The sequence below is a fragment of the Tachypleus tridentatus genome, chromosome 4, assembly GCF_004210375.1.
Source record: "Tachypleus tridentatus isolate NWPU-2018 chromosome 4, ASM421037v1, whole genome shotgun sequence".
Taxonomy (NCBI): Eukaryota; Metazoa; Arthropoda; class Merostomata; order Xiphosura; family Limulidae; genus Tachypleus; species Tachypleus tridentatus.
This window is the reverse complement of record NC_134828.1, coordinates 52,865,271-52,883,481: the sequence shown is the minus strand read 5'-3', so window position 1 is coordinate 52,883,481 and position 18,211 is coordinate 52,865,271. Positions and strand designations below refer to the sequence as shown.

The following is an 18,211-nucleotide window of genomic DNA, read 5'->3' as shown; positions in this document are numbered from 1 at the left end:
GTACAGACCAAAGATCAGTTTTGTATTATTGGATATGGTAATGAGTTCACATGCACCACACTCTTGTAAGTTCTGTACTGTTAGCTAGGCACAGTTGAAAGGTCAATACAATAAAAATAATAAATATATATAAATGTATAATATTATGGGATTTAAGCTATTTAGTCTAAATGTTTGTGTGTTATTGTTATTTGTAGTAATTCTAGAGTGTAAAAAGTATAATTTATATTTATTTTCTAATATTTAATAGCAGTTATGAGACCGGTCAGATCAATTGAACCTCTATAAAGATTTGCGAGTGAAAATAACAGATAAAATATAAAGGTTTTTTCCTTGAAATACATTTAATAACTATCTGGACATAAGTATTTCATACCTTAAATGTGAAAATTGCTTTGTACGTTTGCAATTCAACATGCAAAAAAAAGAAAAAGAAAAAAGAAAGCAGGATGAAAACTGCTTAATCTTTAAACAGTGAGAATGTTGTAGATAGTGGCATCAACTGATGATGGTTAACAAACCTCAAGGCTTAATAAAAAAAATGATATTTTGCATATGAAAGTACTGTTATGTTTGATGATACTCTTAAAATTTTTATAAATATATGCTTAGTAATTTAAAAGTTATAGCATGAAAACTATAACAAGTACAAAATAGTAGGGACCACGCCTATGCTGAAAGAGTTATCTAGGTGTTATAGACAAAATATTACCAATAACAACTAAAACATCTTCATATGTTTAGACTTCAATTGATTTTGTAGAAATTACAAAAGCCAACAGTACAGCCTCACATAACACAATGATCAATTCAAACTATTCAATAAACTGCCAAGTCCTGAAATATTACAAGGATTCTACCAACAGCTTCACAATGATAGAAATTATAAAGTATATGTTCAGTTGATAATCTTCAAGTAAAGAAAACTAATATTTTTCTATATTTACATGATTAATTATCAATATGAAGGTAAATAATAACAGTTAGCAAGCTACTTATTCAGAGTGAACCAAAATTTAACCTTTCTAATTGAGTTCACTTTTATTACTTTCATATTCACAAGAATTATAATACATTATTACATCAGCTAGGTATACTTTAATTGTTCATATTTTCAACATGAAAAAACTTAATTACAGGCTTTTGCTTATCATCATAACTCAAATACTCTCTTCTTGAAATGTTTTAAAGTTAAACAGCCATTCTAAGACCCAGAATTTAGCTCAGATATGTGTATGATATTTTTGCAATAGGATTACACGGTAAAGAAACATACCAAAATTTTGGTACTTAAACAGATATCTAGTGATAAAAATCACAATGGTAATAAGAGAAAAACTCTCCATTTATAGACATGATGGCTACCAAGATGCATATATCACAAGAGATTTTAAAAACCCTAGAGACTCTTGGAAATACTTTGACTATAAACCAAATCACCTCAACACTGTAGACTGGCATCATAGACAGCTTAGTTTCCAAACCAAACAATATCTGTAATAAAGATAATGCTGAGAATTATGAAAAACAATAAATTTTCCTACCAATGGATATTTTGAATACCTGATAAAGACCAAAGCAGAAAAGATAAAACACAAGAATAAGTGTGAAGAAAATTACAAATATACAACTGCTGTACCTTCAGGAGATCTGAAACAAACTGAGGATATTAATACAGCAAAAAGCCAGAATAGTATTTGCAAGACACAACACAATACAAGTTCAGCTAGTAAACACTAAACCACCTATACATCCAATGGAGAACAAAAAAAGAAACATTTACAACACTTCTTGTGAATAGATTGGAAAAAAAAAAAGTTGACAAAAGTTAGACCTGAGAAGCATTAATGAGAAACAAGATCTGTAATAATGATCTATCTTTAAAATGCAATCACATGAGAGAAGAAAATCATAAAATTAAATTATACAAAAGTTAAAATGTGACATGAACCACATACAAAAAAAAAGGAAGTCTTGCAAATAACCTAACTGAGATAGCATTTAATCAATCTTGCACAGAAATTAGCAAGTTCTAGATACTTTTCTTGAAAGTATTGCTTGAGCAGGTAAGACTCCATTCAGATGAATAGGAAAAAAGCTTTCTTATCATGATTACTTAGAGTTGCATCTACTACAACAAAATCTTTCTCAGAAATACACTAATAATTGTTATAAAACCTTGATGATTACACAGGCTATTAGAAATTACAATTACCAGTAGGAGAATTATTTTGGAAGTTGCTTTAAAAACCACTTTGTCTTTAATCTTGTTGATACCTAGTAATATCTAACACTACTAACATTTCATATACACCAACCTTAAACTCAGACTACAAAGGCACAAACAATAGGGTAATGTAAGTTACATGCTCAACCTCATCTTATTACATTCAAAACCTGACAAAAGTTACTTTCTGACATTTCACTTGGCTTTAATGAAACAACCTGCAAATCAAAAGAAATTCAAACATTTTCTTTAAGCTATGCACAACAAATTTCTTAAAAAAAAAAGAAGATGAAAATAACTGTTAAAAGAAACAATTTATGCACCAGTATAAAAATATCACTGAATATAATATTGGTTTCACAATGCTATAACTCTATATATAGTTGCATGATTAACTTGAAACTCAATTACATATGAGCACTCATTATATCAATTACTGTCATGTAAAGTATTCAATGAATCAATATGGCAATTAAACTAATTAATGTCACAAAAATAATCAACTAATATTTCCACTTACTAAAGTGCTTTGATTATCCCAACTATTCAGTCATTGCAATTATGATTAAATTGATCAGTTGTGAGAATAATCAACTAGTTAAAATTAGTGTTTTACTCACTTAGCACCATTTCTTATTATACAAGTATCCAATAATCAAAGTATTGTCATTATGATTTATCATTATTATTTTATATTAATTAGAGTATGTTCAGCTTAAGTGATTAGTCATGACTTATGAAAATAATAAACAAACCAAAACTAAAGTTTTTAATTAGTATTATTTTCAATCATCCAAACTACTTAAGTTCTCAAAGTGTTGCCACCATATTTGTTAACCTTTTCACAACAGGTCACATGTCAAAGGCAATCTCATCTCATTTATTGACTTGCATTCAAAACTTTATTGAACTACTGTTTTATGAATTTATGTCAATATATATGGAATCAAATCATAGATTATAATTCAAAGTTCAATATAATATATGAGTTAATTCTTTAATTTAAAAGTATATATTAAAAGAACACATTCAAAATGTAGACTTTACTTAGTCACGTTGTATGTTGAATGCAGCACTGACTAAAAGTAAATGTTTTTAGTGCCAAAATACCAAGTCTACAAGTTTGTACAATATGAAAATTCAAATTACCAATGTTGACAAGCTGGAATATAAAATAAGAACCTCATATCTTTTTATTTTCTTGAGATATGGATTATGTACTGAATTAAACACAATGGCTCCATTCACCTCTTTCCATTTTTGGAAACAGCCCCTTATGTACATATTCTTTAATATGTGACATGTGAATAACCAACTGATAGCTTAAAATGTTCCTCTATTGGATTACTCTACCATTTTAATCTGTGTAAAGACTACCACGTTCTTTCAAACCAAGAGTTCAAGGAGATAAGCCTTGCCTTTAGTTTCATATTTGTTTAGACCTTAATACAGCATAGTTACTAAACTTTAATTCTAGTGTAATTCTATGGTATCAGTAAAATTATTTGTGATTTTTTTGGTTATTAAACTGTATATATAAAACTTACAAAAAATTTTGATATCCTCAACATGTGAAATTTTAAAAAACTTAGCAACCTATGTCTAACAGCAACCAAGTTCAAAAGTTGTAGCTAAAAAAAACAATTGTTTGCTTTATGTTTTTATTTATTGTTCCATATTTTAAGAAAAATAAGTTTCATAACTTATTCCTAAATAGTAATAACCTATATACACATATAATGTATAGTAACTGAAATATGACTGTACATTATAAAATACTACACCACTAAAACACAGCTAAGACAGGGCAATTTTGTAAAGACTAAAAGGTCAGTTTTATATTAATGAATACAGTAACACGAGTACACATGCACCCCATCAATGCAAGTTATGTAATGCTAGCTAAGCATGACTGGAAAGTCAATATAATAAAATATAAATATATTAGATTGTGAAATTTAAGCTACTTAGGCTAATTATTGTATTTTTGTGTTTTAATATACAGTAATTCTAGCATAAATAAAAACATAATTTATATTTATTACCTAATTTTTTACGATGGTTACAAGGCTGGCTAATTTACAGACCCCATATAGTTAGGGTATAGAAACATAAAAGTAACAGAAAATAAATGTTTATGTATTTAGCAAAGTTTAGAGATTACACAAATAATACTAGAGATTTTGAGATGATGAATAATTTTTTAATGGTAACATAAAATCACTTCACACTAAGACTAGTAATGAAATAGAATTGATAATTAAGCAAACAAATCTTCAGTGTAAATATTTCATGAAAAAATTGTATTTTTTTGTATACAAAAAACTTATAATCTTTACTAAAAGTGTACCAAAATATGTAAAGATACACATATTGTACCAAAAGTTATAGTGTAAATACATCATGTGTACAACTGTGTATACAAAGTCACACATTATAGTGAGTTTGTTGCTGGTTAAGCACAAAGCCACAAAATGCACTACTTGTTCTTTGTCAGTCACAAATATTAAAATATAAACTTTACTAATTCAAGTTTGTTTAGCTTTAAGCCAGCATAGCCTGGTAATTATGAAGACTGTTTCAGCTTTAGAGGCATCTATGTTTTTTATTTATGGCAATCTACTGAGTTTATCTTCTTCAGTCCATAATTTTGAACTGCCAATGAGAGTAAAGGTGAGACCCATGGCAAACTTTCTATATATTTTAGTGTTAAACAAAGTGTAAATTTATTATATTTGCTTCACATTGTGTTATGTTCATAATTTATAACAGCAGAACTCTATTCTTTAACACTGCTTAATATGTAAAATCTATTTCTACATTGTAATTTATAACCTACATAATTTTATATGTTAAAAAAATTATAAATTTATTTTTTCTGCATTGTGTATGCATGACATTGTTAACATGAAATCTTTTACATTCTCAAATTTATGTTCTGGTGCAAGTTGTGGGAAGTACTGGCATGTCTAACACACCAGAAAGGTTTTACAATTAATAATTTGTTTTATACAGTTGAAGTTCGTTTAAGATAAGTATTCCACTTTGCAAGCTCTAACATTTCTTTATTTTTTCTATGAATGTCAGTTTTATTGGTCAGATCTCATGCATTCTTGAAGGTGTTTTACAAAATAATTTTCTTTCCATCAGTAAAAAGACACATTCAGGTAACTGATGCTGATGTAGGCCTATGGGCAAATTTAATTGCATTTGAAAAAAAATTTTTACTTGCAAGTTTTTCAAAGTAATTTTACATGTACATATCCATCTCATGTGAGAATAACCAATTAGTTAAATGTAATTAGTTAAGGAGTTTGACAATTTACTGATTAGTAAACATCATCAATTGCCTAGCTCTAACTCTGTGTGATGTACAAATTTATCTAATCAACTAACTGGCATCTTTATGAATCCATTCTAAATACTAGTTTTAAGTTTTTCCCTAAGGTTTAGTTTCAGTAACTTAAAAGGTAGAAAATGCTCTGGAAATAACATTATTTTCAAATATAACTACCTAAATACCTAAGAAACAGAAATTATAAAGAAAATAATAATAGGTCAACTACATTATGCTCCTCAGCATGTATAATCTAAATTAACAACCATTAAATTAACACAATAAATTTGAAGAACAGGTAATCAGTGTGAAGTTACATATATTAAAGTTCAACTGAAGTTTTAAATAAAAGTAACAAACAGAACTTGAAATATTAAAATACCTCTTGTTGCATTCTTTGCTGCATATCCATAAAATTAGCAGATCCTAACCCCAAACCAGCTAGTCCTGGTAATCCACCAATACTTCCAAGCCCAAATGGTGTGGCAGAAATATCAGCTCTGCTCTGCTGACTCTGAAAAAATTGTTAAAAGTTCAGATTTGAACATAAACAACAACTTAAATAAAACCTGTTAAACATTGTTAACATTCAGATATGTACATACAGAGTAACTAAAATAAAACCTGTTAAATATTGTTAACATTCAGATATGTACATATAAAACAACTAAAATAAAACCTGTTAAAGATTGTTAACATTCAGATATGTACATATTGAATAACTAAAATAAAACCTGTTAAATTTTAACCATTACTTTGATCTTCTATAAGTACATATTACACAACTTGCTTTTATTTCCCACAGTTTATACTTTCTCTATAGTTTTATATAATTACCTTAGGTTTATGTCTTCATAGAATAAGTTTGAAATATAAGTAGAAAAGGAAAATTGTGATAATAATGGCTGAAACCAATAATTTTTTGCTTAAATTTAAATCTACAAATAAGCTTGTTGTGTCCTTTAAAAATAAGTATCCACAATTTTGTAGATTAACAAATTGAGAAAATATTTAGAACAAAGTTTATTAGTATTAAAACATTCCCCTATGTTCTATAAGTGATTTTTATAAGCCATAGAAAACCTTGTTTAAGATTTCTTGTTTTACTAGTTCTAATATCAACTAAATGTCACATTGAAGAGTAAAGTTTTTTATACTCATAACACATCTAAATTAATATGTAAAAAAGTACATGGACTGTTCTTAACAGAAAAGTATTTACAAAAGTAGAAAAGCAGCCTGTGTATTTTTTTTAAAAAGGTGAATAGCTGATAACAACACTAATCATTTTATTCTATGAAGCATACTGGTTAAATAATGACAGAAGAAGCAAAAATATTATCAGATAACACTGCAACCCACACAGTTATTCTTTGTCCATCAAACTAACCTTCAACTACAGCTTGTTTATCTACTGCTACAGACAAAAGCTAATTGCTGTGCAAAGTAAGATCACAGTTATTAACTAGTGGATGAGATAGGTATTAACCACAGAAAGTCACAACAATATTTTTCAAATTACCATACATAATACGAATGTCAAATTGGCTACATTCCATAATTAAAATCAATCTGTATATGCGTTTTCTTTCTGTCTGTGACATCCTCAGTTTTGTTACTTTACATATTCTTAAAAAGCAAAGAAAAGAAGAACTATATTATTTGTTATATTTTCCAAATATGACATTTTAATCTTCATAAAGAATGAGTTAAATTTGCCTTATCACCATAAATAATATACAAATAGATTTTGGGAATATTGCAGTCAAAGAATATTTTCTGATGAGAAGAATGTTAGTGAGTCTATATAATTTCTAATTCTATGTTTCACCATAGTACTAGCTATCTTTACAATTGCAACCAGCAAAATATCTTTGTCAAAATGTTAGAGTACACTATAATTCATAAAAGTGAGTTCACTTTAGAGCTTGTTTAAGTCTGTTATTCAAGGGCAGTAGTTTGGACTCAGAATTTGAAGGTTTCATCATAAATGATTTATAGTTTTAAATATATAAACATAATGCAACAAACTAATTTTGTATTTCCTTACACTTCTATATGTGGATGTAAATGAGTCTCAATAATCACAAAATTTAGCTTTTAGATCATTTTATTTTAAAAACTTGTTCAAATGCACTAAAAATGAATGAAAAGAGGAGACAATTTTCACCTGTGTCTTAGAAGTAGACAGCATTAATAAGCCATACCACTATAATGGAACTGTTCTGGAAATTATACATAATTATTTACAATGTGTGTCAGAGAAGATGGTCTGGATTGAGTGTAAAAAAAATCTATTTGTATTTATTAGTATATATTATATGCACCTTGCTCTATCTGACAACTCTGCATTTTGGAATAGTCCTGCAGCATAGTTTCCATAGTAAAGGGTTTCATCAAAATGCCAAAGCACACAATTCCTCCTCATAGACTTTTCATGTTTGTGTAGTTTCTGAGAATGGTTTCTCAGTGCTTATTTCAACAGTCCATAGATAACTTGGACACATTGATGGCTTTTGCTCTGATCCCTTTGTTTGTGGATTCTAACCTATTACAAGACATCATGCTTTGCTTACCATGGCTGGGGTATGACTTATTGGCTTCTTTCTGCATGATTCTGGTACCACAAGTTTATCAATATTCCTTTGTTTTTCAATGTCATTAAATGCAATAAATAACCCTGTTTTGAAAATTATAAATCCCCCATCTGAACACACACAAAAATGGTCAATTTTCAGTGGCATCATACCAATTATGAAATTCTAAATTTGCAATGTATTTCTATCACATACTATTTCAATATGAATTTATATCAGCAGTATTTGTAACATAGCTTATTGGTTGGCATACTTAAAATGGATTTAATATAACAATCATCAGTTGTGTGAAGCTTCAACATCACAGATTATATTTATACAACTGAATTTAATAACTACAACCTGAAAGGAGGCCACAAATGTATGTCCACAGAATTTGTTCAGTAAAATACAGAGGAAAACAAAAGGTGGGAAAAAATGAAATTGTTTAGGTAATATATATATATAAATATTCAAATTGAAATACTTATTTGTTGAATATGTGAAAATACACAGGTTTTGAAAATTTTCAGAGATTTTGTTAGCTAATTTATGCATGTCTATTAAACAGAAGGTATTGTCTTATGTTGCAAATAAATTAAATTTACTTTATTGTGAAGTTATCCAGCACATTATCAGTTTTGTTTTTCACTTCTCAAACAATAGCTAGTTGTATGAGCTGCTACCACACACATACAGAAGACAGAGTTCATTATATTAAACTGACTTTAAATATACAAATCAACACACTTCAGAACTTTTTTCAATGCTATCTGGCTTTTTATAGATAATGTGATGCTGCCAGAAACTAAATGCTTTTCAGAAAGTGTATGTAACAATCCCTTTTAATGTAAAGCATTCAAACAACAATAGTATAAAATATTAGTTCAAATTGATAACTTAAATTAAAATTTCAAAGATGGCATATTTCTTTTATAGCCAAAGGCATTAAAAAAATAAAAGAATATGGATCAACTTAAAGCACCAAAACTATCCAGAAAGAAATCTGAAGTCAGATCCTATTCTTGATCATCAAAGTGTAGCATCTTGTAAAAAGTGAGGAAAAGTCATGCAATTAACTTAGGCAAAAATACAAAGATCTTTATCTGGATATGTAACAAAATTGTTTCCATATCATATCCATTCAATAATTGCATACAAGTAACAGGAGAATTAAGTGGTTTTTCATGCAATTTCATAAATAATGTGACTCAAGTCACAAAATGGAGAACTTGTATTATGAACATCAGACACAAAACAATGGCATGCTTTGGATATTGCAGCCTTATCAAGAAGCCTTCTGGCATAGAAATTACAGGACTATTGTCAAGATGCAGAGTAATCAAAAGGGCATGTCCAGGTGTGGTGGGGTATGGACCATAACAATACTGTAAAGCTTCAAATTCCATTCAGCATAACACATTTGTGTACACACAAACACACACAGTCAACCTCTGTATAAAATACCATAAAATATATCTAAGAATAAGAGAAATCTCATACTAAAATTCCTCAGAAGAAAATGATTCAGATCCTATCCATGCATATGGTGTTAAAATATAAATATCTTTTTTTCTGGCTGGTCATATTTCAACTCAATTTCTTCAATTACTGACTAAACTAACATACAATGTTCTTAAAATCATCGGGGCACTTATAAAACTTGAAATAATGAAGAAATATTTCATACTTGCGGAATTTAATTTTCTTCATTTGAAATATTAAAAACTCAGTCAGTATAAAAGAAGGAATAAACACAGATCATTTCCATTACTTTGTAAGAAAATACAGATCAGAGTGGTAATACGTCATAAAAGGTAAATTGCAGAAACTACATTTATGAGACAACCAATGATAATTTTATACCAGAAATAAAAAAAACATGGCTTTATTATTTACAAGATACACTGAAGTAACAGCTAGCTGTTTTCAACTCAAGTTTCATCATCAGGTATACTTATTTTACTTTCTTTAAACACTTGAAACTGTTCTGGCAAAAGGGGTTTCAAAACACAAACACTCCATAAATGTAGTTGGAAGGATAAATAATTTAAAAAAATAAGTGTTAGATTTGCTGAGTATTACCAGTTTACAAAATGCTAGGCTTGCAAAAAAAACTATACATTAACTCAGACCAGTGGATGCTATTGTTTATAAACCCTCAACAGGTTCACTGTCACTTTGTTTAAAACATTGAGTACAAAAAATATGGTATTCCTAACAATGCCACTGTTGTCACGTTAGCTTCTAAAACGTTTTTGGAAACATTACCATTCCTGTGAGATTTAATGAAACTAATGAATTGTAGTTAAACCTAAAAAATTACAACTCATTTTTGTGCACATAATTCTGTTGTATAAGCTAAGCTAATCACTTGGATGCATAAAATTGCAAAAATAATTTTATATTGATGTTTGTTGTTACAGTTTTGTAGAAAATGAAACTAAATATATTAGTCATACTGACGACTATCAATATGATATAAAGTAGCAGTATTCCAAAATTACTGATTAAAGTTTGGAGCGTAAAGAAAATTTCAGTCACTTTAGAAAAGAATGACTAGTTACAGAAATTCTATTTCTGATGATATACAGAATTTAAAAACTAGTTGAATGTAAAAGATTTATTAAATCTTCTAAACAACAACCTACATTTTGACAATGCAGAATAGTGAAGAGGAGCTACATATAGTCTGAAAGGTGAGTGCACTCCATAGTATTTACTGTTATACTTGAACACAAGTAGCTATTCAAAACTTCCTAATCAACACCTGTTGTTATCTACAATGTCAGGAGAAGCTTTTCAGTATATGAATTATTTCATACATATATACATCAGATTGTGTCTAGATTAAATGCAAGATCAAACACTTTCATTTGAAAAGCAATTTAACTGCAAAACAAGTTCTACGTAACTTCCATCTTCACTCAACAAGCTGGAATAAAGTGTTTGAATAACACTATAACCTATGTTGGGATTATCCATACTGATTATGATTTGAAAGAAAACCTCTAATATATATATACTATTTTAGTTCAAAAACTTAAATGCTTTATAGCTTTTCTCATAGTTTTTCTTTTGAAAATGCTCAATTCTGCTTCAATATTAACTTCTAACATATGAAAAATATATCTTTAAAATGTTATATACCTAATCACTTTGATTTATTCTTAGATAATTCTTGAAAAACTGAAACTTTTCTTGTTGTAAGATGTTGCTGTTTCTCAAAAGGCAGAAGAAACTTCTGACAAATGTAGTTTTATCCCTTAAACTTCAAAATCTCAATCCTAATACCATTACAAAGGAGTAATAAGTGATTAAGAATAATTGTTTTTTGTTTAAATTAAAGCCAAAATGAGCAATATGCAATGTAGTACAGGCTTTCCTAACAAAGTAATAACTGAACATTAGTACAAAAATTAACCTTGCATGTAGCAGACCACCACATAACCAATGTGCAATATTTAAAATCAAATACAAATGTAATGTTTTATATATTATAACAATGTAAAATACTTTCTTAGTAAAGTCCTGTTGATACTTTGTTATCTTTTCGATGCCTAGTCAGTAAATTTTTAGATTACTTATTGAATGTACTTGAGGCAACATGGCTTAGCAGTCTGAAAATGTAATCAAGGCAGAAAGAACTCATTCACCTTCTTTGGAGGAAGTTTAAAAAGCAAAAATTAAATCTTGTGCCAAGGTCAAGCATGGGTACAGCATCGATGATCAACTAAAGAGGAGTAAAAGACACGTTAGAAGAGTGGATAACATTTTATTTATGGGATATAAGTTTTTATTAATCATTGTGTGTGAATTACTACTTTTAATATAATTTCTTGCTATATGATTGGTTAATTAACTTGTTAAATTTCCAATAAGTACATATGTAATTAAGTGGTTTAAGTTTTCTCTACTACAATTTTACTGGTTTGTGTGATAAATGTTGTACTAAACCTATCTATGAATTAGTTTTACATGTTCTTTTGTCAGATAATTTTGAGATATCTATAATGTAGGTTTTATTTTATCTTTTATAAAAGTTGTTTGGAAAGTACTAATTTGCATGAAGTCATCAGAAGATATTAAGGTTCATACACTTATCAACACACACACACACACACACACACACACACACACATAATTCAAGAGCTTTTCCAAAATATTCTGAAAACCAATAGCAAAGTTTTAAGAACCTAGAACTATAGATATAGAAATACTATCCCTTTGTATCCCAAACCGAGTTCAATACTAATTTAGATAAGCTGATATGATGAATGATAATGACACAGTTTATTAGAAAATAAAAAAATGATATTGATACCACATAACATGTATTACATAATGATACATTATTTCATCAATTCAAGTACATTCCTTGCCATTCAATCCTTTATTTTGATGCTTTATTTAGTTTGATTAAACAAAAAGGTACAGTCACCTTTAGTTAACTTCATCATTCAGTTTTGCCATTTTATTGTCAATCAAGCTATCAAGCTCACCTTTTACAAACTACAAAGAAATAGCTGCTTTTGGTAAAAAATATATAAATTAAGTAATGACTTAGAAAGATATGAAATAGCCTTTTTGCTTTAAGCAAAATTATTCATTGAATGTTCTTAAGTCTAGGTTTACATTTTAATCATAGGAAATATTACAACACATAATAAAAACTTGGGAATTACAGATTAACTGAAAAAAATATATCAAGATGTATTTAACAACATATTTTAACACTGAATGAGTAGTATAACTTTACCCTGATGAGCAAAGAATCAAACCATGTGTTAAAAGAAATCTATTTCATCAGCTTCTCACTTTAATAAAATGTTTAAGGATTAGAGCTTTGCAGGCTGATGTTACAGCTGCTCATCTTCTCCTGATTGATTTTAAAAGTACAAAATATGCGGATAAATACTGAACAAATTCGTAAGTACAAAAGATGTCTGATATGTTCAAAGAATAAAATATATAAATAAACAGGTAAAAAGATTTTGAATTCTCTCAATAATTTTAATGACAGCTATATTAAAGTAAAATCTGATATTTTGCCAGAGATGATTATTTGAACAACATTAAAAATTGATTTGTGGTAAGCTAACATTCATGTGCTCTTATGATGTTTATAAAGCAAGCTGTTTGATTACAATAATACTTCTGCATCTATTTAACACTAATTATGTGAAGGAGTTTTTTCCACATTGCCTGGAACATAGTTGTTAATAGGGAAGATCAGAGAACTATGTATTTTATTTATTAGCTTATTATAAAGTATAGTTTCACATTAGCAGCCAACCACAGTTCTCAGTCACAAATTTCAAAATAATTTTCATAAAAGAAATTACTTACAAGACCGAAGTTGGATGATTTCACCAACCTTTAAACTGTGAATTAACTAAAGGTACTGTCAAAAATTTTGGTAAGCTTTTAATAAATATTACAAGTCTATTATACATACATAAAAGAAACATATTTGAATAAAAAATATTTCTACTAAAGATATATCTGAAAATTTTCAGTCTTTACTACATTTGTCTAAGATGTCTAATCATAGATGGTTTTCAAGCTAAAAATAAAAATACTTCAACTTATAGTTTTCATATTCCATTTTTATAACCTCTAAATAAACATCAAAATCTTTTTCATAAGGCTTTTATTTTTGTAGAGAAATGATTACTGTACATTGTAAAAAGTTTAAAAAACAAAATATTATGAATAATAGCATTTTTTCCTCTGCATTGACTGCAATATTGTGCAGAAACTTTCAAATAACTTAACATTCTTTCAACTGTTAACCTTTTCCATACCTGTTTTATTTTAATTTGATGATTTTATTGCCATGTTTGTATTGCATAAAATGTAATAAATCACAGAAGCACATTATCTAGTTTCTGTAGAGCTAACATGATAAAATCCCATATTTTGCATAGGCATTTGAGCTAGTGTAACATTTATACATTTTACTTAAGTTTTGTTAGATTAAGAAGTTTATAATTTTTCTGCTTTAGCTATTTTTGACTAAAATATTTAATAAAAAATATTAAAAAATTAGGGATCTTTAATACACAATGTGTATTTTAGTCTCATTCTGGGGTTTGAATTTTGTTGTTTTTTTTAACAAAACTGAACATCATGAATACAACACTAAAACAGAGAACCTGTTCTAATTCATATACAAAATAATAAAAAAAAGGCCATATATATTGTATGTCTAAATAATAACATACCCCTGTCCCTCCTTGTCTTTCTTGGTGCTAAAAAACAAAAACAAATGAAATATTTTATTGGATTCTAATAGAAAATCACAACAGAAGCTATATATTCATGAGCAATTTTCAGGGTATGTGAAAAAATTGACTAGGTCATGCAATAAAGTATAAATAATTTAAACCCTATGCTTCCCTATACAATACTTGCCTATTTTACACTTCTGTATCTTCACTAACCTTTATTAAACCATTTATATCTATTGTAAAATAAAGCACTGACCACCAATATATGATTTTATCTTTATTTTAGTATTACCCATAACTTGAACTTTTTTTTTTCTAATCACCAAACATGAAAATTATAACTAAGTAAATACATATTAACAGATCTGAAACCAATTTGTATAAAAGCAAGTTAGCTACCTGTAAATATCTTATAAAACATAAGATGCAGCAGTTAAATCTTATTTCCAATTATTATAGTTGAATAATTTGTTAACCTAAACACTATATAAAATACATTGATGGAAATTATTTAGGTAAAATTAATTTACTGTGAGGCACAAGTTTTTGTAAACATGTTTTTCTCATGGTTTCATGTCACAATTTTTGTTCTTTCAACAGAAAACAGAACAAAAATTTAAAATGTTTGTGTTTAACATATGTACTATGTCAGTTATTTCTTAATAGACACCTTATTTTAATACAGCCTACTTTCTTGTTTTCATTTAGATGTAATACCTTTAATGTAAAGTATTACATCTAAATATGCTAGTATATTAGCTATACATCTAGCACCTCAGCTTTCTGAATGTGAAACAAAAGTTTCTGCAAAAGTATAGCAGCAAGTAACTATTTTTATTTTGTACTTTACAAATTATAGATTATTCCTTGTGTTTCTCTCATACTTTGGAAGCTTCAAATACACAAAAGGGGAACAGGTTAATTGCAATTTTGATTGGTTACATAGATAATGTATGAAAGGGTTATATTTTGTAAAAAAAAAAAAAAAGGAATATTGAATGAGAATCATCCAAAACAGTATAGATTCTTCATTTAACATAAAAAAAAATGTACAGCTGGTATGTGGACCATTTCATCGATCAACTACTTGTCCTATGTGAAGTTTCTTAATGAATACTGGACTAGCTGTGAGACTATTTTCATTGCTATGCAAGTGGTTTTAGTGACTTTAACCAACCCAGCAATCAGCACACAACAGAGATAATACATAACTCACTCTGAATTTACTAAGCGTATTTTCACAAACTTTGGCTAGTTATGAATAAACATTATAAGTCTATTGTACACACAAAATTATTTTTTTAATAAATAATTTTTATTAAACATCTGTCTGTGAATGTATGGAGTCAGTCTCATTCAGACTGATAAATCTGAGTGTAACATTAGTTTCATACCAAGAATACTTATCTTACAGTTTTAATATTTCATTTGCATACCCTTTAGGATCTCCTATATGAATATCAAAAGTTTTCAAGATAAAAAATTATATTTTATCTATTTTCTTTACCCTAACACCAATTCATCAATGTAAAGTAAAAAGCTGAATACATTATTTGTTACCAGATCTTGAGTTTAATTCTCACAATTTTCATTATTTACTTTTTTATATATATAGTTCATTTCAATTTTATACTTTTATTGTATGGCTTCTTTAAATTATAATTTAATCTTCCATGAAAAGCATCACATCACACTGGAAACATATTATCAAACCCATGTACAACCTACATGAACGACTGCACCCATCAACAACTACCTATAGTTTATTGTTCAGACAAAATTTAATGTACTTTTCAAAGACACATATTAAAATGTAAATTCCAAAAATAATTATACTCAAACTGGATCTCCAACCCAGCTATACATAGTTTTAAAAACAATAACACTAGAAGCATCAACTTCACTTAAAACACACACACACACAAGTAACTCCCTTGCTTTGAATTAATGCCCATTGCAGTCAATGTAAACTCATAACATAAAATAAGCTCCTATTTATTACAAAGATGTATGTTCAATAAGAACACATAGATCTGGATATTGTCTTGAAAGTCAAGAATAAGTAAACAGGACTTCTATCATGGGTTGACAAATTTATTGATATCTTATTACATGAAGTTGGGCATTCAAACTAGGCTTCACTTTAAAAGTATTTACAGATTATGTCTACATTACTTAGACAGCATAGATGTTGTACTTTTAAAGTTACATAAAAAGAGAAAATTGTGAATTTATTTAACTTTTTAAATTAAAAACGAGAAGTTTAGATAATATAAAAAAACTGAATTATAAACTACTTTCTGATATTAACTGTACTGACAAACAATAATAGTTTAACATCAGGACATAAACAAAAGGTCCAGACTCAGATACATTGAGTAAATGAAGTCTGCAGAACCACAAAAATTCTCAAGTAATAAACTGATCCTACCATTATTTCAAACTGATAAGTACGTGTACATTTTAATAAAGAAAACCAAAAAAACCTATGCCAAACAAGACAAATAAGGAAGTATTTGATAAAAGGTAAAAAATTATCACATCCATAAAATTTGTGTGAAATGTTAACAGTGAGTTAGTCTTCATTAACTACATGCATAGGTACTTTACCTATGTAAATTTGAAATGGAATTTCATATATAGTCTGCAAGCTTATCTTGCTTATTTCAATTTTTAGGTATGCATGTGACTTATATATGTAGAGCTTTATAAACTCTTCCTTTTGTGCATATACACATTTTGAAGGAATAGAGTTCAAATAGTTTTTAAATAGAGGAAAAGATACCATGATAGCAATAAATATTTTGAAAAGTTGTAACCACTTTGTTCCTATAAAATACTTTTTGATGTTTAAATATAATATACTGTATTATAAAGTATAATTTTGCTTAAAAGTACTCTAAGCCTAATTGATAAAAGAAAAAATGTACATCAGTTATCTATCATCAAACAAATTATGCCTGACAAAGAAAGTTGCTTGAAACATTTCTTAAATAAATCAGTTTTTCTTTCATGGGTGTATGTTTAAGAAATAGTTCTTTCATGCAATAGAACTCTTATTAAGGAGCAGTTATCCAGGTGTCTTACAAATGTATTTAAATTCCAAAGACCATTTGCAAACAGCCACACAAGACCAAAGAATCCTCATTCTCACCCTCACATGCAAAACTACACTAGTTGGTACAAATCAATTGAGTGTTAGGTGATTAGCAGTATTTGCTAATTGATTAATTAACACGGTCATTAATCAATTGGTACCCATCCTCTACAACTGTACTCCAACATTCAAAAAGAAGAAAAAAAGAAATTATGATGTTTGTTAGCTCTCTGAACCACTGCAATATTCTAACATGACATTAAGCTTAATATTTCCATCAACAGCCACATTTTTATTCAATTAATTTTCAAATTACCTTTGCCTCTTCTGAAGTACACAATATGTGCATTTTGCAAAAATAAGTTTTTTTGCCATGAAATATTTTGCTCAACATATTCTTTAACACACTGGTTCCCAAGCCTATTTCGCCAATACTTTCCAGGGTCCAGGAAAGAAATGTCGTCCTGATGTCCCACATAATAAATGGTCTTTTAAAAAGAAAATAGTGCACAACTCACCAGAGGGTTATGTGGAAGCCAACATGCTTAAAACAATCTGGATATTTTATGCATAGCAAATGAATCATTACTGTTGACTAAGTTTAAGTTTCACCAAGTGTTTGCCACTATAGTTGTTTTTAAGTTATGCAGTAATACCACTCTGATCATTCAGCTTCTGTACACAAAATAAATGGATAATTAAATAATGAAAATAAATTTCATAAATCACTGATATAGGCAA

The 18,211-nt window shown here is 28.2% G+C and overlaps 1 protein-coding gene across 3 annotated transcripts in view; it reads right to left on the bottom strand.

Annotated features, from left to right (window-relative positions):
* LOC143249144 (ubiquilin-1-like) overlaps positions 1 to 18,211 on the bottom strand; it is a 75,112-nt gene that overhangs the window by 42,078 nt on the left and 14,823 nt on the right. For 2 of the 3 annotated variants that reach the window (XM_076498532.1, XM_076498534.1), the window contains exons 4-5: positions 14,368 to 14,394; positions 5,947 to 6,078 (exon numbers count right to left, since the gene is read on the bottom strand). In XM_076498532.1, coding sequence (XP_076354647.1) covers positions 5,947 to 6,078; positions 14,368 to 14,394 — 159 coding nt within the window. The remainder of the gene's footprint in view (positions 1 to 5,946; positions 6,079 to 14,367; positions 14,395 to 18,211) is intronic. The other variant, XM_076498533.1, reaches the window with a different exon arrangement.